The 21,544-nt window shown below is 41.1% G+C and overlaps 1 protein-coding gene across 3 annotated transcripts in view; it reads left to right on the forward strand.

Moving 5' to 3' along the window:
• ATG4C (autophagy related 4C cysteine peptidase) overlaps nucleotides 1–21,544 on the forward strand; it is a 39,073-nt gene that overhangs the window by 12,273 nt on the left and 5,256 nt on the right. For 2 of the 3 annotated variants that reach the window (XM_060231931.1, XM_060231932.1), the window contains 8 exons: nucleotides 50–180; nucleotides 5,949–6,032; nucleotides 7,137–7,370; nucleotides 7,846–8,176; nucleotides 11,103–11,173; nucleotides 14,823–14,959; nucleotides 17,665–17,743; nucleotides 18,427–18,503. In XM_060231931.1, coding sequence (XP_060087914.1) covers nucleotides 105–180; nucleotides 5,949–6,032; nucleotides 7,137–7,370; nucleotides 7,846–8,176; nucleotides 11,103–11,173; nucleotides 14,823–14,959; nucleotides 17,665–17,743; nucleotides 18,427–18,503 — 1,089 coding nt within the window. In that variant the 5' untranslated portion in view covers nucleotides 50–104. The remainder of the gene's footprint in view (nucleotides 1–49; nucleotides 181–5,948; nucleotides 6,033–7,136; nucleotides 7,371–7,845; nucleotides 8,177–11,102; nucleotides 11,174–14,822; nucleotides 14,960–17,664; nucleotides 17,744–18,426; nucleotides 18,504–21,544) is intronic. The other variant, XM_060231933.1, reaches the window with a different exon arrangement.

Raw genomic sequence — 21,544 nt, forward strand, 5'->3', positions numbered from 1 at the left:
GGGTATGCCCTATGTGCTCATGGATGCACTCATTCATTTCTTTTTTCAGTAACAGAAATTAATGTATTCCAAGACAGTGATGGCTGTTCCTCTTGAATGTGACTATGGAGGCCACAGGGACAGATGAAGTAGAGAAAATAAAATCAAAATTTATGTCTGCATGGCACAATATGAAATACAGTAAGTGAAATACAAAATAGCATTGCTTAATAAGAAATAAATGAAACAACATCATTTGGCCATTGAAATCCATTTGTATATTCTGAATGGTAGAAGATTGTTTGCTAACCCTGGTTAATAACATGCAATTACTTCCATTGCAGATCTAATGCCATACCTTGGTGATAAGAGAAGGGAGGGAATTTGTGCTGGAAAGGGAAGGAGTTTCATCCTAATTTTTTCCTTAATAGCCAGTGCAAGCCTAACTCTCTGCTGTTGTTAATGCTAACCATTATTGTGGTCTTAACCTTACTTAAATACCCCGCTGTACAGTCAGACCATGGTTTAGTTTGAGGACTTTAGCTCTTGGAGGATGTGTACCACTGAGCCTGTTTATGCTCTTGTAAGTAGGGATGGGCATGACCTGGCAGACAAACTAAATTTTGTCATTAATTTTGGCCTGTTTGGGGTTCACAAACCTAAGTTCCCCGCAGCCATCAGAAAGGAAGAGGGGGGAAGATTTGAGATCTTCCTTTTCTGCTTGTGGTGACTCCTCATGGCCAGCAGAAAGGAAGGGGAGAAAGTTGTCCCTTCCCAGGAGAACTTTCCCCCATTTCTTCTGGCCAGGGATCACTGTGGCCTGCAGAAAGGTGGAAGGGAAGTCCCTTCCCAGAAGATCCCCCCTTCCTCACAGCTGTTTTGGGGGCTGTGTTCTGCAGGCCCTTTAAAGCAGAGGTATCAAACATGTGGCCCATGGGCTAGTATCTGGTCTGTGAGCAACTAACTCTCTCCTGCTTCATCTTCCTTGGGTGCTGCTGTGTCACCAAGCCTCTCTTCCATCCAATGGCTAAGATGTCCTTTTCATCCTTTGGGGAGGAAGGGAGAGGGAAGGAAAGAGAAAGTGCTCATGCATGCACCAAAGAAAAACTTCCTTAATCGCTCTCTCCTGCTTTGTCCTCTGGGGCTGCTGTGTCGCTAAACCCCTCTTCTCTCCATTGGCTGAGATCTCCTCTTCCTTTAGAGAAGGAGGGAGGAAGGGAGATAGTGCCCGAGAAAGTAACAGAGTCCCATGTTGTTAAGACCAACAAAGTTTTACTCCAGGAATAAGCTTTTGTGTGCATGCACACATCTTCAGAGAGAGGAAGGGAGAAAGGGAAATTCTTCTGACAATCACAATTTACATTAAGATTACCTGGCTCTGTGTTTGAGACCTGATCACACACATGCATATTACAAAAGGAAGGAGGCACAGGCCTGTAGCCATAGAGGGGCCCACAAAGCTCCAGCCCCACCATTCAAACACCGAAGCCAGGCCCCTGACCCCACCATCTAACACCTCTGACTATGTACCAGGTGGATAAAGGCAGGAAGAGGGCAGCAGTTGGGGTGAGTGCATGTGGGAAGGGCCCAGAGTGCCAGCTGCATTGCCCCACAGCTGCCTGCCCAAACCACTCGCCCACTGCTCCCTGCCACCACTGCCCTTGGAAGGCTTGCTCAGCTGCCAGCTCTGCCTACCTGCCCTGGGCTACCTAGTCAGTGCCATCACCACCATTGAGGCGTTCGCTTAGGGCTTCTAGGGGTCAACCTCCATGGCAAAGCTGGTCTCTTTCCCTCTGGAAGCTAGTGCAGAGTGAGCCAGCCTGCCTCCTCCATGCTCCCCAGGGCACTGCTCAGCCTGCCCAACTGCCTCCTTCCTTCGTCCTCCCCATCTTCCCACATCTTGCTGACTGCACGTGCCTGGGGATGGGGAGCCCTGGAGGAGTTTCCAACAGGAAGGAGGAGGAGCAGCTTCCAGGGTGCTGCCTGTTTCCTCTACGGTGCCCCCTCCCACTACTTTTCCCCCAAAGGGCTTGGAAGCAAGCACCCAGAGCAAGCTGAGGTTGGAGCCACCTTGGCTTGCTCTGGGTGCTTGCTTCTCAGTCCATCCCACCTTAACGCCAGTGAGGGCCAAGCAAAAGCCACTGGGACAGTTGGTTGGAGGAACAGATGCAGCCAGGGGGAGGAGAGTGGCCAGCCAGCCCTTCCTAGAGTCACAGCCTGGCTCCCCTGATGCCACCAGCCAGGGGAGAAGGTTATTTTGCTGTGGGGAGGGGGTTATTGGTGGCTTCCTCCTCCCCCCAACAAAAATGATGTCCCTGTAACCCTCCAGATTTTAAATCCTGACTACAGCCCAGGCGGGGAGCAGGAAAGAGATGCATCTGGGATAAAGGGAATTAAAGGGATATTATTTTGGCTTATTCTGAATTGTTTTTTTAAAAAAAAGATTAGATTTCTGTGTGCCTATCTGAGATTTTATTTACTTTAAAAAAGACCCTCATTAGGAATTGCAACACTGGGAGTAGATGACTAAATATTTTAAAGTACATTTATGGTTCCATATATTCCAATTTTACACATGGTCTCCCTCTCTCCCTCTCTCCCCTCTCACCTGCTGGCTGCCTTTCTTCACATTAAGCCCTCCTTTGCTATTTAAGTGTTTTATTATCATCACTAGCACTGAGTAGATTTTGTCCAGTCTGAAATCCTCACATTATTTCACTTGAAGAGATCCCCCTTTCCAGTTCTAACAGATGAAAACAACAACAAAAAGAAACCTAACAGTACAGGTTGCAATCTTTATTAGTGGAAGGGATCAGGAGTTCAGTAGCACCTTAGTGACTAACAAAATTTGTGAGTCCATCTTTCCTTCAGAGTCACCAATCCCCTGTTGGGTTATACAAAAAACAGTATGGCTATACAGATAAGTGGTATTATGAGAAAAGGAAAAACTGTATAGAAGTAACAATACAAGTCTTGGCTTGCTATTCTATATTTTGAAACAAACGATTTGATTTTATTATTAACAAAAAACACTCGATGTTAGAATTTAACAATTGGCAGAATTACAGTAGAAGGTTGATATACTGCAACAGCAGCAATGGATGGCCTAGGTAACTATCCATTTAATTTGCCTTCTTCAGGCTGCAGTACACTAGTAAAGCCTTGAGTTCAATGATTAAATACCCAATATTTCCTTCAAATTTGTGCTTAGGACACTCTCTAGCTTTTACAGGTGCTGTGCAAACAGTTGCCATTGGAGCCTCAGAGATCAACAGTCTTCCATTAGGGGTTACCCTTTGTCAGAGTCAAAATGTCTTTATGCTAGCATAGCATCTGGTGCCTCTCCTCAAAAAAAATCAACAAGTTTTAAAAAGGTTGGACAAGGGGGTCCAATTGTATGAGCCCAAAAGAAGGTGTCCCTATCCTCCATTATTGCCAATTGAAGGAAAGAATTTAAAAGGGGAGGGGTAAATACAATGAGAAAATTTAAAAAATATATAGTTATATTCAGGATTATAATATTTTAAAGGAAAATAGTAAAACAGGTTTCTTACCTGTAACTGATGATCTTCGAGTGGTCATCTGTGCAGTCACACTGATGGTTCACTGATGGGAGAAGGCGCCGACACTGATCATGATCGGTAACTTCAAAGCTGCGGATTTCCGCGCCCCCGTCCCGGTGAGCATGCCCAGAAGCCCCTCTGTGCATGCTCACCAGGACAGGAGTGGACATCCCGCCAGTTCCTTCTGAGCGCTGCATGAGCCCTGGGGCGGACCGACAGCAGTGGGGAAGGTGGGCGGGTAGTGTGACTGCACAGATGACCACTCGAAGATCATCCGTTACAGGTAAGAAACCTGTTTATCTTCTTCGTGGTCTCTGTGCATCGCACTGATGGGAGAATAGCAAGCTAACAGCCTACCTGGAGGAGGGTTGCATGGTCCGTCAACAGGAGAGCGACTGCAGAACCGCACGGTCCACGGATGAACCTTGATGCCACTGAAGGTCCAGCGCATAATGTCTGATGAAGGTATGCGGGGAAGACCAGGTGGCAGCCTTACAAATGTCTTGCAATGGCACTCCCTTCATGAATGCTGCCGAGGTAGCCATTGCCCTTGTGGAATGCGTTCGGATAGGCCCTGGAAGAGGACTTTTGCGCAGCAGGTAGCACAATTTAATCGTCTCTGTTAGCCACTTCGAGAGCCTCTGCGACAAGATCCTCTGACCCAAGGAGGCCGGGGCATAAGAGATGAAAAGCCGAGGGTCCTTCCGGGAGGGCCCTACTCTATGCAAATAAAAGGAGAGCGCCCGTTTAACGTCCAGGGCGTGGAGCCTCCTCTCTAACTCCGTAGTCGGGTTAGGAAAGTAGACCGGCAGGCAGATCTCCCTGTTTAAGTGGAAAGAGGACACCACTTTGGGCAGGAATGTAATATCCGGACGGAGCCACACACCCTCTGGCCAAAATCGGAGATAAGGGTCATCGCACCTTAATGCTGCCAGTTCCCCTACTCTCCGTGCTGAGGTGATGGCCACTAGGAACGCCGCCTTCCACGACAGCAGTTGCAGAGAACACGTTGCCATAGGCTCAAAGGGCTTTCCCATCAGAGCCTTCAGAACCCCCGGAAGATCCCACGATGGAGTCGGGTCTCTAACAGAGGGGTATAACCTCGTCAACCCCCTTAGGAACTTCTTTGTAGTGGGGTGCGCGAACACTGAGTGCCCTTCGATTTGCGCATGGTTGGCTGAGATGGCCGCCAGGTACACTCTTATGGATGACACTGCTAGCCCCTTGTCCAGAAGGGCGAGTAGAAAGTCCAAGATCACGGGCAGACCCGCCGTCGTCGGGTCCCCCATGGTGCTAGAGGTGAATTGTATAAACTGCGCCCACTTATAGGCGTACGACTTTCTTGTGGATTCTCTCCTACTATTGAGGATGATGTGCTGTGCCCTTAGGGATAATGAGTTCACCCGAGTCTCCACGCTGTCAGCTTCAGATGCGGAACATGCGGAACTAGCCCTTGTTGGGATAGCAGTAGATTCAACACCATGGGAAAATGGTGAAAGACTCCCCTGGATAACCGCAGGATGGGGGCGAACCAGTGCTGCCTGGGCCACCATGGGGTGACCAGAATTCCCTCCGGACATTCCCTGTACAGCTTCTGCACTACCCGCGTGATTAGCGGAATTGGGGAAAACAGGTATACGTGACAATGGTTCCACGGAAACAGGAGGCCGTCTCCCAGCGACAGCAGATCTTTCCCTCCCCGGCAACAGAATCGTCTGCACTTTTCTGTTGTCACGGGTGGCGAAGACATCTATCTCCGGTGTCCCCCACCTCTGGAAGATGGGTTGGAGGAAGTCCCAGTTGAGCTCCCATTCGTGAAGGGAAGCTCCCCCTTGACTGAGAAAGTCTGCGCACACGTTCTGGTCGCCAGGAAGATGAGCTGCTGTTAGATGCTCATATATATAAAAATATATAGTTATATTCAGGATTATAATATTTTAAAGGAAAATAGTACCTTGACTTTCACTTCTTAATGCATAAAGATTTGGGAGGTTTCATCAGAGTTCTGTTCCTAGCATGTTTTAGAACTTTTGTCATTTGTAGTTTTAAAAATGCTTTCCAGTCTCTCTTCTGAATGGTTTTTCACTGTCTGCACTCCACATGGCTAGCTGTTATTCCAGTCTAGAAGTGAAAGGAAATGCATTCTTTTTTTTTTTGCCTGATATTTTAAATGCATATTTATGATTCATTGAAATTGCAAAATGTCTTCATTTTGAAGATACCAAAAATATTAAACAGCTTTAATTCAATATGAACTTAATTCATGTTTGTATTGTTTATAGTAGTGAAATTGATTTCTAATGAGCCTTCCAGTTTATTTATTTATTTATTTACATTTTGTTAATAAAGCCTGCCAGATTTCTGAAAGATCTCCAATTGATTGTTGGCTTCCTCTCCTTTTTTTAGGCTGGGTGTTGAAAACAAAAACTTACTTTAGCAGAAATTCTCCTGTCTTTTTGCTGGGAAAATGTTACCACTTCAAGACTGAAGGTAGGTGGAACAAATATGTAATCTATTCTAAGCCCAGTTTGCCCCTGCTTTTATTTTGGATGCATTTTGTATACTGGATCAACTGTTTTGCTTTTAGAGCACAATACCTTCTTGACATAACAGTCCAGTTTTTGGAACTCTCATAGACATTGTACCAAGTCACATCAGGGAAGTGTGTGCATGTCTCATGTTTCCCTGTATAGCCCATTTTCACAGTCAAGGCACTTGACAATCAGCGGGGGGGGGGGGGCAGGTGGCAATATGGAAAGTACAAGTAGATCAACAGTGCAATCCTAAGGAGAGTTACTGCGTTCTAAGCCTATTGAAATTAATAGGCTTAAACTGGAGTAACTCTCCTTAGGATTGCACTGTTCATATTCCTTGCAACAGCCTAGCACACTGCGGGGGAACAAGGTTTTATTAAACACTGTCAGATTCCTCTGCACACAGACAGGAATTGTGCCTGGAGGATATAGATGCTTTCTGGGATAATGTTCTTGCATTCCACAACAAATGGGGGAACACACATTCAGGATCATAGTTTCTAATATGTACTACACTTAGAGAAAGGAAATAATACCTACATTCTGTTTTCTTAGAGAATAATATCCAAAGGAGTGTCTGCTCCAGCACACTAGAAGTTTGTTTTCTGCATGGAGGATTTTATACAAAATGTCAGTGCCTTAAGTTATACTACCAAAAATGCACTATTGAAAATGTTATTTTCCAGCCAACAGCTGCTAATTGTATCTTGTTTCCATATTGCAAATACCTATTCATTCTCAATTAGTTGGACCTAGACTAAATTTCCCCACAGTACAGTGGAACTTTCCTGCCTCCCCCATCCCACCAATCTCCACAAAATGTTCCTCCTGGGAAATATGGGATCCTGAGGAAATTACAGGAAGGGGGATCTGCAATAGGAAAGAAGAATCAGTGGAAATTGCCCATTTAGTCTGGAGCTAAACTAATGTTGTGTTCACACAATTACAGAGTTCTCTGATTGTTTTTTAAAAATGATTATTTGCACAAAGTATTGGTTTTTTTCCATGTATTTTACAGCATATGTTAGTTAGCTGAAACATTTATTATGCTTCCTTGTAGAGCCAAGTGAGATGTCTCCAAATGGATCAAATTATGATGCTAATGAAGAAATAATATCAAGAAATGTTGAGGAGTTCCGCAAAGACTTTATTTCTAGAATATGGCTAACATATAGAGAAGAATTTCCTCAGATCAAGGGCTCAGCATTAACAACTGACTGTGGCTGGGGTTGTACCCTCAGGACTGGCCAGATGCTTCTAGCACAAGGACTTATTGTTCACTTTCTTGGCAGAGGCAAGTTCCCAAGTTTGCCTGTGGATCAGATTGGGTTTTTGGGTTGGAGCACTGCATTCTTCTAAAAATATGGCAGCAGTTGTAGTATACATCAACCACATAAGTCATGGGGAAATGCCCATTTAAACTCTAACTAGGTGATAATTGCAAAATTACTTGGTAAAGGTTGAAAATACATAACTGGCATAATTCATAGATTCCTTTTCCTGTAAAAGGATGTTCTGGGCTGTAATTACTTTGCTATAAAACTATTAATGCTGATGCAGGCAATCTGTAGTACAGTTGCTAGCACAAACTTGATAAGCTGTAATTTTTTGCTGAGAAACTGATAACACTTTTACTTTTTAAAATTTCAAATTTTATAATCAGTGCTAGTTATAAGCTATTTTAAAATATGATTATTTGAGTTGATATTTTGATAATAAGAAAAGGTGTGAGCAAAAAAAAGTATAATATATTTGAAATGCTGTTGCAGACTGGACCTGGCCAAATGCACTGGTCATTGAAAATTTAGATTCTGAATCGTGGACCAGCCATACTGTAAAAAAGCTCACTTCATCACTTGAAGCATCATTTACAGGAGAGAGAGAGTGCAAGAACCAGTCAATCCATCATAAAAAAGTTCCGAAAGATGTCCAGGGGAACAGAGAAATAAAAGATGAACATTATCACCGAAAAATAATCTCTTGGTTTGGTGATTCTCCACTTGCAAATTTTGGCTTGCATCGGCTGATAGAATATGGAAATAAATCTGGAAAAATAGCAGGAGATTGGTATGGGCCAGCTGTTGTGGCACATCTTTTAAGGTAAAAAGCGCTAAAGTAACCTTCACCATTTTATCAGAATTGGAGTAGAGGAAGGGTATTTTAGGACTGTCTTCAAGTTTTAAGGTAATTACAAAGTATCAATTTAATCTTTCACCATAAATGCTCCCCATCACAACTTTAAGTACGCACTAATGGAGTTTGAACTTGATGAAACTGAGAGGAAAAGAGACCTTGGGGTTGTAGTGCTTAGCTCAATGAAAATTTCAATCCAGAGTGCCGCAGCAGTGAAAAAGGCAAATTCTGTGTTGGGTATTATTAGGAAACAGATTGAAAATAAAAGTCAGTATTAAATGCCTTTGTATAGGTGATGTAACCTGATTTGAAATATTGTGTGTATTTCTGGTCACTACATTTCAAAACAACATTGCAAAGCTGGAAAAAGTACCGAAGAAGGCAGCCAGGGTGATTAAGGAGTCCCTTTTTTGTATGGAAAGGTTGAAAAATCTGGGACTTTTCAGTATAGAAGGGGGACATGATAGAGGTCTATAAAATTATTAATGGGTAGAGAAAGTGAACTCCCTGCCTCCCCCCCCCCACCGGCTTACATAGCTTTGAACAGACAGATTCATGGAAAATAGATCTACCTCCACATTCAGAGGCAACAAACCTCACAATACCAGAGCCAGGAGACAACATCAAGTGAAGGCTTCAGCCTCTATGCCTTATTACTTGCTCTCCAAAGGAACTTGATGTTCACTGTCACAGTGCTTCCACCCACATTGAATAATGTACTTTCAATCCGCTTTCAATGCATTATTGCCACTGGATTTTACCGTGTGAAAAGACTGAATCCACTTGCAAAGAACTGCTAAAGTGCATTGTTCTTAGTATACCCTTGTCATTGGTGATCCAAGAAAATATTCAGATGGTCTGAAGCAACAGAAAAAGTTTGAGTCCTGTGGCACCTTTAAGACCAACAAAGTGTAATTCTGGGTATAAGCTTTCACATGCACACATATTTTATAATAAACACTTCATCTAAGTGTGTGTGCACATGAAGGCTTATACCCATAATTTCACTTCATTGGCCTTAAAAGGTGCCACTGGACTCAAATTTTGTTCTCTTGGTGATCCAAGTACGTTTTTCACAAACAAGAAATAGCAGTAAAGATCTGGTGTGTGAATTGTACTCAGATTTCTTTAATTTTTGGATATTGGCTATTCTGGGCAGTAAAGGTATGAAGATCCATTCCAGACCTAATGAAATGTTCTAAAAACTAACAACTCTTTTAACCTTGAAACATGCATAACATTATAGACCTTTTTTAATACTGTAACCTGGGGGCTGTAATGTACTGATAGTGTAATGAACTGTCAGAGTTTAAAATTGATGTTTTCAGCATTTCTTTGCACATATCAAATTCTTGTGAAATTGTAAGTGTATGGGATATTAATATTATAATTACATCATAGTAAAAGTAAAGGGTCTGTGACATTCAGTCTAGATTTTTTTTAAAAGAAAGAAACCCAAAGTCAGATTTTTCTGTACAATGTACCTTGCTTGATATGCCATTTCTTTGGACACAATTGATTTTGTATTTTTACAGTCTTATGTTCTAGGTGGATCTCAATATGGTCATAAATTGAATCATTAAGCCTTCTAAGCACAAGAGGCCAAAGTGCAGATGTAAATTTTTTTACATTTATATAGATGCAGGATTTGTGTAGCGCTTGCATTGCAAGAATATTCACCTTGAATGAGACTTCAGGGAAATAATATATTGTTTGAGAGGTGAAGGTTATTTATGTATCTAGTGGTAAATAATGGAAAGTATTACTGAAATTATTATATAAAATTTGTGAATATTTTTGGTACAATTTTACTTTCTTATTTCAGAACTGAAGGTTGGTTTCAGGATACAGAGGATCACTTTTCATGTTTTTGTGAAAGATTAACCTTTGCTGTGTTATCATAGCCTGCTCCATCCTCCTTCTGCAGTATTCATAGATTCTCTTACAAAGGTGGAAGTGAATATATTCATCAGAATATTCAGTGTCCATTTTCTGTTACAATGACACAGAATAATCTAATTATTATTTTGTAGTTAATTTTTTACAAAGATTGTTTATGATTTGTCAGACTGTTCACTCAAAACTTCTTTAAAAGATAGCAGCCTCTGAGATCAAGTTTCATGCAAACAATCGGCTTATGTCTTTAGATTCTAGGTTAAGAGCTGCTTCCTACAATATGATCTCCTCTATCGATTACATTTCTGAGATAGACTGTTACATGTTTACCATAACATAGCTCCCATATGTTTACCATAGCAAGACTCAGATGTGTATGTATCTATTCTTGCCACTAGAACATGCACTGGGCTATCATTGGCAGCAGATACTGTGTATTCGTTGTGTGTTCTTTGACTTGTTACCAGTGTGTTTTCAGTATGGAAATGTGTTCTGTTCATTCTCATTCACTCATATTTTTCAACATGTCAGTCTTTTTTTGTTAGTAAAATAAATCAAACCTATTTTAATAGTGGTGTTTCTTTGACAATTAGGTAAAAAAGAAAAAAAAACACAACTAGAATTTTATAGGGGTAGTAAAGCAGTTGTTCTTTTTAATTTAATAGTTCTGTTATTTTCCTGTTTGACAGCAACTGTGTTTACCTCGTTCTGCTGCTTATGGTTGATTTTTCTTGTTTAGCTTTTTGAGAGACAGGTTGATCTTGTTTCTTGGATAGCCAGTTGCCTTACAATGGCTCATTTCAAGACTTTTTTTGAGCAGGAACGCACAGGAACACAGTTCTGGCTGGCTGGGTGTCAGGGGGTGTGACCTGATATGCAAATGAGTTTTTGCTTTTTCTACAGAAAAAGCTCTGGCTCATTTGATTATTGTGACCTAAACAGCTCAAGGTTCTAGACAATGTTTAACCTAAAATATAACTGTTTTGTTTATGTACAGAAAAGCTGTTGAGGAATCAAGAGACCCTGAGTTACAAGGAATTATAGTGTATGTTGCTCAAGACTGCACAGGCAAGTACTATAATTAAAGAATGCAGTATTGTAACTAAAGTTAGGGCTTTTTTGTAGCAGGAACTCCTTTGTATATTAAGACACACCCTGATGGATCCAACCCTTCAAGAGCTTACCAGGCTCTTAGTACTGAGCCTACTAAGAACATAAGAACATAAGAGAAACCATGTTAGATCAGGCCAATGGCCCATCCAGTCCAACATTCTGTGTCACACAGCGGCCAATATATATATATATATATATATATATATATATATACACACACACACGCACACACACACACACACTGTGGCTAATAGCCACTGATGGACCTCTGCTCCATATTTTTATCTAACCCCCTCTTGAAGGTGGCTATGCTTGTGGCCGCCACCACCTCCTGTGGCAGTGAATTCCACATGTTAATCACCCTGTAAGCTTCAAGAGGATTGGCTACATCAGGGGTGTGTGGCCTAATATGCAAAGGAGTTCCTGCTACAAAAAAAGCCCTTGCTAAAAAGATGGAGAACAACATGGCCATGTAGTATTCCGTTTAAATCATTAGGCCTTTTGTTTTTGTTGTTTTACTCCAAGTACCAACCTACATTGATTGTGATAACTGGAAATTTAGTAATTTTTGTTTATCAGAGGAACTGCATGGACTGTATTTGAATAATATTTTGAAAATTTATCTAAAAGATAAATTTATTATCATGGATGTCACTGATTTGCTGAGCATGTGTTTGGTTTCTGCAGATTTTCTATTACGTGTTGTGGGCTTATTGACTCAGTGCCTTGGATTCCTTATTCTTCTCTCCTACTGCACACAAACCATTTTGTGGTGTATTAATTTTTGTGTACAAAAATAGTAATTGAAAGAATATTCATTAAGAGTATTCCTACAATATTAGATCAATCAAAAATGTTATTTCTTTCCACCCTGAAGCAATAATCTTTGTGATCACTTTACATAGAATACAGAAATAAATTAGGCAGTAAAGCAGCATCACTGAGACAGGGTTGCCACTTTCTGGAAAGTCAGGGAAAGTCAGGGAAATGGAAATTGGTCAGGGAAGGTCAGGGAAATTGTTATTAAAATATATTAAAGCAGTGGATTTTTGACCTGCAGCTGTGAGAGCGTGGTCTGTTCTTGTGGCAACTGGAATAAAGAAGCAGCAGAATACAAGCAAAACTTAATGATGCCCTTTCCCAGCTCCATCTTTTTCTTAGCTCCACCCCCAGCAAGCAGCCTAATGTATTTGTTGAGCTCTGTCCCTGCATGATTTCCAAGGTCTGCCTGTAGCATTTGAAAAGCAACACTAGTTTAAACGTTTAACAGTATACAAACTTTAAACATTTAACTGTTTTCATGCCTACCTGCTAGTTTAACTAGCATTTAACCTACATATAAGGATAAGCATGTTTTTGGGGTCATGCTTGTATGTGGAATGGATGTTTTGTCTCCTGCTAAACCCAGCACAGAGTTGCAAATGAGTTTTGCCTAGGCTTCCCAACCCTCCCGCCCTGGCAGGGGACCACAGGATTTCCACCCTCTTCCCCTGCTCCCCAAAAGAATGGAAGCGGGGGAAGAGGGGGGAAACAGCGCCGGGGAGCGGGCGAGGCCGCCGCGCCGCACCACTGCCGCCCCCTCTCTGCCCACCGCAGTTGCTCCTCCGAGATGGGCCCAGGCTGAGCCCATCTCGGAGGAGCAGCCAAGAGGCGGCAGCAGCGCAGGGGAGGGCGAGGCAGGCCAGGAGCATGGCGAGCCGCGAATCCGGGCCCTTCTAGGACCCAGACTTGTGGCTCGCCACGCCCCCGGCCCGCCTCCACACCCCCCTCCGCTTCCACCCCAGAGGCGGAGCGGGCGAGGCCGCCGCACCGCTGCTGCCTCTTTTCCACTCGCCGTGGCTGCTCCTCCGAGATGGACTCAGGCTGAGCCCATCTCGGAGGAGCAGCCACGGTGAGCAGAGAAGAGGCCGCTGCGCCGCTGCCGCCTCTTCTCCGCTCGCCGTGGCTGCTCCTTCGAGATGGGCTCAGGCTGAGCCCATCTCAGAGGAGCAGCCACAGCGAGAGGAGAAGAGGCGGCAGCTGCGGGGCGGCTTGCCACGCTTCCTGGCGCCGTTTCCCCCCTCCCTCTAGCTCCACCCCAGTGTCTCCGCTGCGCCGCTGCCGCCTCTTCTCCGCTCGCCGTGGCTGCTCTTTCGAGATGGGCTCAGGCTGAGCCCATCTCAGAGGAGCAGCCACGGCGAGCGGAGAAGAGGCGGCAGCGGCGGGGCGGCTTGCCACGCTTCCTGGCGCCATTTCCCCCCTCCCTCTAGCTCCACCCCAGTGTCTCCTGGCTCCACCCCCAAAGTCCCCAGATATTTCTGGGGTTGGACTTGGCAACCCTAGTTTTGCCACTGTTGGGTTTCACAGACAACTAGCACTTTCTACTCTGCACCATGCAAAGTAAATTTTGCAAATGTGATTGCTTGTTCCTGCTGGAGTTTACAGAGTACCATCTTTCTCACCCTCTTTCCTCATTTCTCCCATGCATAAGGGTTGCAAATGAGGATTGTCTACTTCTCTAGATTGCAGAAACTCCACCTCCTTTCTTGCTGCTGATCTGCTCATTACACTTTCTGGAACCAGAAAGTGAAAGTGAAACTTTCCCAGCTTTGGAAAGTTCCTACTTGTTAGCATTCAGAGTTTACTTGAATTGTTTGTATTTTGTATCTTGGTGTAATTTTTGGTGCAATTGCAAAACAGATGTTGCTGCAGTTAATGTTGAAAGAAGCTGATATTAAATCTCTTACTTCGACAAATATTTTTGCAGTTGAGACTTGTGTAGTTGTAGAGTGGAACATTTCATGAAGCCTTGCATTAATGCAACACAATCTATTCATTTTTTAACTTGTGGTTATATTTGAATGGTGGTCAGGGAAATTGACAAATGTTGGTCAGGGAAATGAAAAATAAAATTTGAGTGGCAACCTGTGAGAGAATCCTTTTCTTGGATAAACGGCAGCATAATGGTTCTGATCATCTGTTGCTTTCAAGCAGTCCTGGATACTAATGCTTTGTTAGTGTCTAACAAGGACACTTAATAAAGAGAAAAATGCAATATATTGTAATTACCTGGCTGTGCTATATTCAGCTCCCAGGTATCTCTGAAGTTTGCCATAGTTAAGCGCCTTCTTTGATGTATGATGTTCTAGTGAGTGCGGGAAGCACAGATGTAAGGTGAATTGACTCAGTGGACCAATTTTATCACCCCAAGACTGTAATCCATTATTTGGATGTGGCACATAGGTGGACCACATCCCACAGTGCCACAGTATGTAAGCAATGTTCCTGGTCGAACAAGCCAAAGGGCACATGCCTTGTTTGTCCACTTGATGCCAATGCAGCAGTCATACTGCAAGCCTGCAATTATTGGTAGTGCCTTCATGGATTTCAGTGCCTCTGTGTGCCATGTTGGCCTCAGACAAATACATTGCATATATGGACATGCACACAGCTCATTGGTCAGCAGGGGGAAAGCATAGGGATCAATACAGCATGATCATAACAAATTACTTTTATATCCCTTACTTAAAACTAGTAAAAGTCTTATGTTTCATAGATATTGCTCAGTTTGTGTTTAATGTAAATGGAAGTGTATAATCAATCTTATTCTTGTCTGTCTTTCAAGTTTACAAGTCTGATGTTATTGATAAACAGTGCTCTTTTGTGGATCCTCAAAAAACAAATACCAAAGCTGTAATTATATTAATTCCTGTGAGACTTGGTGGTGAAAGAACCAATATGGAATACCTAGAGTTTGTGAAGGTATGAAATAAGTTCAGTCACCTTTCAGAAAGTTATACTAGATCATAGAAAAGGACACTTAAATATGGTAATCTTCACTGTATTAAATATATTAAATGTATTTATGACTTTACAGATGTAGATCATAAAGTTTGACTTCAGAAATTTTAAATTTCTATTCTCTGTAATTATGTCTTAACACTGAATTCTCAGTGTTAAAGCAGTTGTAACTATTCTTTTCCCAAGTGTCTATGAGAGAGGCCTCTGATGCAGTAATACCAGATAATAAGGATTAATCTCATTTCATCTGTATTGGTGTTTTCGTCAATGAGCTTCTCCATGTGACCTTGTTTTTAAAATGTTACCAAAGATCCATCTGCTTAGTACACCTAACATAAATGCCACTAATCAGTTGTTTAACAAAGGCCACCCCATTTCTTTTGGAGTATAGCTGGTGTTTACATTTTGGGCTCTTGCTTCTGTGTGTGTGTGCGTGTTAGTAACAAGAACAAGAGTATATGAATTGTTTTAACAACCTGCTCTATTTTTATACCAGGTTTGTTGTTTTCTCACTATATAGTTTCTTGGTACTTATGATAGTGGGGTTTTGAGAAATAGATTTCCTTCATATACCGTAGAAGCATACAACATATTTTGAAGATGCTATAACTCTAAGAATTGTTCACAATTAGTATGTGTTTGCTATTTAAGAGTTTGGTATTCTCAGTGTTGGAAGGGTAACACATCATCTGAATATGCCCTATCCTATTATGACCATATAAGACTTTTTTCTTTCCAAATTATACACTTTTCAATAATATTTTAAATAATAACTTAGATTGCAGTAAAGATGCTGTTGACAGACTGATAGTATGAATTCCTCAGCATGCCTTGCAGATATGTATATTTATATCCTCTGGAAAGCACTTGAATATAAATATGGATCAGTAGGATCAGATAACAACCAATGTTAGCATAATTTATGGTACCTATATATATTTTCTATATCTAAGGGAAGTCATTATGTTCTTTCTCTTGGATCTTATGAGTTTTGCTAAGTTAATTGGTTCAATAAGTCTTCAGTAATCATTAAATCATGGTTTTTTCAGTTAAACTTGTTTGGAATTGCTTGTTGAAAGTAGTGAAATATTCCAATTGTGAAAGGTCAATATTATTGTTTTTGATTGTTGACATTTTGTTACATTTTTGTTCACTGCCTATAAAACAGGCAGCATGCTGTACTACTAGTGCTTCATAAGCAAATAGCAATTAATGAATTAGTGTAAGGTAATGGTATAACAATTGTGGGTTCAATATACTTGCCTGCCTTTTCTCTGAATAAGTGAAATAAAAGGAGGAAATAAAGGGCAAGAAAAGGAATAGTAAGAAGAACTGGATTTATAAACAAGTGCTAGATTTGCAACCTGCAACCAATACATATGAACATTCCCTTTCCTCAAAAAAATTTTTTTCCCGTAAACAAAATATTTATTGAACAAAAAGAAAAACACACAGTCAACATGACAACAATACATATAACACTTGAAGGAGTTTAAGGATTAACACAGTGTATATACATCAGTTCCATCTTTTCAATAATCATAAACTTTTACCCAATCATAAAACAATTTCCAAGATTCCTTACATTTCTCTACTTTCCCATCTCTAAGTTTAACCATTAGAATGTCCATTTCTGCTATCTCTTACAATTTTTGTAGAAATTCCTCCTTCCCTGGTACCTGCAGAGATTTCCAATGCCTGGCATATATTATCCTCGCCATGGTTACTATATTTAATAGAAGTTTCTTAATTGCATTAGGCATGGAATTCTTGCATATATTTAGCAAATACAATTCAGGAGTATGCGGTACACTTATTTTTAATATTTTTTTAATCCATATATAAATCTGCGCCCAGTATTATTTGGCTTTTTCACATTGCCACCAACAATGGTATAGTGTTCCTTTTATCTTGTTACATTTCCAGCATTTGTTCAAAGAACGAGGATGCATTTTTGCTAATTTCTCAGGCGTAAAGTACCAATGATAGGCCATCTTATATAGATTTTCTCTAAGCGTGGCTGATTTAGTTAGTTTAACATTCTCTTTCCAGATTTTCTCCCAATCCATTAATTCTATATTATAACCAAGATCTTGCATCCACTTTACCAAACTCTCTTTCACTATTTCATCCTGCTTTCTTTTCTCTAACAACCAACTATAAATTTTAGAAATCGATTTTTGATCAGAATACAAAATTAGATTATCAAATTCATTAATTTTTTTAACAAAGCCTAGTTCCTTATCAACTTTATACCTCGACCTAATTTGTAATTTCCTCAAAAATTTAATGAAAACCTCAGGATAGCGCTACAAAGTCCACTGACACCAGTATGAATAAACTTACGTTCTTAGAATGAAGTACATCTGAAATCCATTTTGAGGTAGACTACCTTCTGCTTTCCCTTATTGGCTGTGATCTAGAAACCCATGAACGCAGCATTTACAGTTCCTTGATTCTGAAATGCATGATGCTGAGTATCTCCCTCCCCACCACAGAAAATAATGGGGAAATCTTCATAGAAGTAGCAATTTATTTGAAAGTGGTCTGTTTTGCAGGACAGAAACTGGCTGCCATTTGCTATAAGGGCCAAGGTTACTGCACTGTTGTTTTACAATTATTTTCTATGAAGTCTTAAATCTGAATTATTTTTGTTGCGATGACAGGGAATTTTGAGTCTTGAATACTGCATTGGTATTATTGGTGGCAAACCTAAGCAGTCATACTACTTTGCTGGATTTCAAGGTTAGTGTTTTAATAAGATATGTCATTTTCAGGGCAGGATCTCCCCCCTTCTCCCCTCTAAACTTGGGAGTTAATATAAGAGCGGTAGGAAATAGAATGATTAAAATAGCAAAATGAGTACTTTATTAATTTATCAGTCTCTCTAAAGTCCAGTCATTTGTCACTTGCCCCATGTGGTAATTGGATTCTGTAAAATGTACATTTAATTTTCTTTGTTGCACAAACAAGGCATAATTTGTTTCATCCAACTCTGAGAGCCTTTTGCTGTTTCCAGCCTGGCAGTTCTTAGTTATATATTTACCCTTTAGTAGTTTAAGTGGTGCAAGTTGATGACCAAATGACAAGCAAATATGTTCTTCCTGTCATGATGAGGAAGTGCAATGCATTTTTCATATGCAAACTCTAGGAATATAATTGCATGTTTGTAAAAGTAATTTTATCTCCAAAAATTAAATGACAGTTTCATCACTTTATCAAAATTCTGCTTCTACAAGCATATTTGATTATGCAAAAGTTAATCTGTCCTGCAAAAACGTACGCTTCGGTCAATGAATATCAGCTTGGCAGGCAGTTCCTTGCTCTGGGTCCCCCCCCCCCCAACTGTTCTGCATAGAAATTGGATTGTAAGCTGTGTAATAATAAGGTGTTTTTTGAATTACTTGTCTTTTGTTTTGTCCTTGTAGATGACAGTTTGATTTACATGGATCCTCATTACTGCCAGTCTTTTGTAGATGTCAGCATAAAGGATTTCCCCCTTGAGGTAGGATGGATAAAGAACTAGCACTGTTTGCTTCATATATGAACTAAACTAATTACTTAGATCTTCTGTTGTTGTTCTTGGTATTAGAAAAATAGAAACGGATACATGTGAAATGCTTTTTTTTTGCAATGGAATTTACATCCAAAGATGTGCATCTGATTTTTACCTTGAGGGAGCCAAAGCCTGTGTTTAAAAAGTGAGGCTTCCACCAGAGAAATATCACACTCTCAATATTCTTCAGCCACAGGAGTGTTGAACTCATTTGTTATGAGGGCTGGAGCTGACATAAATGAGACCTTGTCGGGCCGGGCCATGTGTGTCATAAAATGTAATGCCAGGTAGTGGAGATATAAACTTTATAAAGGAGACAGACAAACACAATTAAAGATTTTTTGAAGACTTAAAACAAGCTTAAAAGATTAGCGCTCTTGCAGTATTTTGTTTATTTATCTCTAATAACTGATGCTCTGAATTACTACATCAAAATCTGGAGACAATGTCTGTGCTGTAGTAATCTTGAGTATGCTGTTTAGGTATTGTTCAGGTGTGTATCTGTAAGTTGCAAATCTACTTTTGATTTACTGACATTCATTACAGAAATCTCATGGTCAATGCTTTGATCCTAAGACCCAGAGGAAAATATGAAATGGCTGGGCATTGCGAGCTTTTGTACATGTTACTTCGTGTGCTGGTCAGCCAATGGATAAAATAGAGGCTTTGTTCTGTAGCTTGATTAAGCAAGCCTGACAAAGGAAGCTGTGATGCAGAAGGAAGCAAGAGAGGGAGAAGGAAACAGGCAACAGTTACGTGCTCACAGGCCTGATAGAAGCCCTCTGGGGCTTGATCCAGCCCATGTGTTGCATGTTTGACACCCCCGCATACAGAGTACTTACACATAAGTTTTCAAGCATTATATGTCCAGCATATAATATGGGTGAGACAGTTCTGCTAAGTGTGTGTTTGTTTGTTGGGGAGGGGAGCACAAAACTATTCCCAGACTAATTTTAGGCGCAGAAATATTCCAAATATTATACTGACATCTACCAATAAGTTTTGGACCCAGGACTTGAATGGAGACAATACAAAAAAGATTTTGAGAACATTAGTTGCCTCATGTGACTATTGTTGCCTCATTTGCACCTTGTTTTGTTTTATTGTTCTACTGTTTTGGTTTTATTGTATTGTCTTAAATTTGAATTGTAGGTTTTTATTGTCCAATTTTTGTTGTGATCTGCCCTGAGCCTATTATGGGAAAGGGTGGGATATAAGCCTACAAAATAAATGAACGAACAAACAAATAATAAATAAATAAAAATCTGAGGCATGGAACCAGTCAATAGTATTTTCTGTACAAGGTAGTTTCAGAGGGCAGCCATGCTGGTCTTCAGTAGAACTGTTAGATTTGAGTCCAGCAGCATTTTGGAGACCCAACAAGATTTTCATGGTATAAGCTTTTGAGAGTCAAAGCTCCCTTTGCCAGATACCAGAGAATCTAACTGCTTTATACAGGCTAATCTAATATGCCGCAGTTCAGGTATATGTATATGATCTGCTGTTAGGGTATCTGCTGCGGTCTTGCTGCTCCCAGCTGCAAAGTTGAACATGGGATAATGGCAGGAGGAAATAAAATGTAAGAGAAATTGCTTCAATATTTACTGCTACCAACAACCGCTTCTTTAGGTATCCCAGACCGCATGTTATCTGGATTGTCATTTACAATTTAAGTTACTCTCCTGGTTGCAGAGGCCAGTTTGAAAACTGTGTATGTGCATCATGCATAGCCTTAATGATGACATGTTAATAATAAGAGCCCCATGGGTATTGTGTTTTAAAGTCTCCTGATTTTTAAGTCCATTTAAAAATTCATTGTGGTTCTGAATGTCTGTGACAAGCTGTAATGGAGTTCTTGGTTGCTCTTACAGACTGCAAGCCTCGTGTATTCTAGTTTAAATCATGTATTCTAGTTTAAATGAAACAGAAATTTTAAATAGCTTCTGTTGAATCAGTTTGTGACCATGAGGACCTGAGACTCAATAGCAGAACCTCTGTTTTGAGTGCAGAGGGTCCCAGGTTCACCCTCCAGCAGAAAAGATACAGTAATAAGATGTGAAGCACATGGAGCAGAGACTCTGGAGAACCAATGCCTGTCAGAACAGACAATATTGACCTTGATGGACCAGTGGTCTGACTCTGTATAAGGCAGCTTTATGACTTTATGTATATACTTAAATGACAAAGCCGTAAGTAACTATAGGCTCACATGGCAACCCATATAATGCAATGAAACATTAAGATTTTATTTTACGACATTGCAGCTGATTACAGACCAGCACTTTGGGCCGACTCAGAGACGCCTCTGAAGTCGGCCCAAAAAATCTGTTCAGACAGCAACATCTGCCAGCCATCCTCCTCCCATCCTCACCCTGTCCTCCAGGTGCCCGAGACCGGCTCAAAAAGCTACCACTTCCAAAGTGGTAGCAAATTTTTGAGCCAGCTGTCAGTTGCCTCCCCGCCATCTGGACGGGGAAGGGCGCAAGTGAGGCGACTTGGCAGTGTGGGACTGCCAAGCTGTTCCCAGTTTTTTTTTAAAAGAACCCATTCAGAGCACTGGTGCGCTCATGCACATCAGTGCCTGCCCCTCAAGGGGAAAAAAAGGAATCCGGCTTCTGGGTTTCCCGCATCGAGGCGCCTAGCCGCCTCACGGATGGGATGTGGTCGGCATGCGGGTGAATGTGTGGAGGCTCCAAGATGGCTGTTTTTGAGCCGTCCTGATTTGGGACGCCTCCAAGCCACCCGAGAATGCCCGTCTGTTCTCAGCCATATTGTCTTGTGATTAGTTCTCATATAAAATAATGTAAGGATTAGAGAAACAAGCTGCTGGATAATTCTTAACAGATATCAACATTTTTTCAACTGTCTTTAATTTGAATATTCTAAAAGATCTATTGGTGCTCCCAATTTGTTTCTGGGTAGAATTGAAAGTGCTAGTTTTTAACTGCTTAAAGTCCTTAAATGGGACCAAGTACTTGCAGGATCACTTA

Source organism: Heteronotia binoei, chromosome 2 (genome assembly GCF_032191835.1).
Source record: "Heteronotia binoei isolate CCM8104 ecotype False Entrance Well chromosome 2, APGP_CSIRO_Hbin_v1, whole genome shotgun sequence".
In the NCBI taxonomy this organism is placed as follows: Eukaryota; Metazoa; Chordata; class Lepidosauria; order Squamata; family Gekkonidae; genus Heteronotia; species Heteronotia binoei.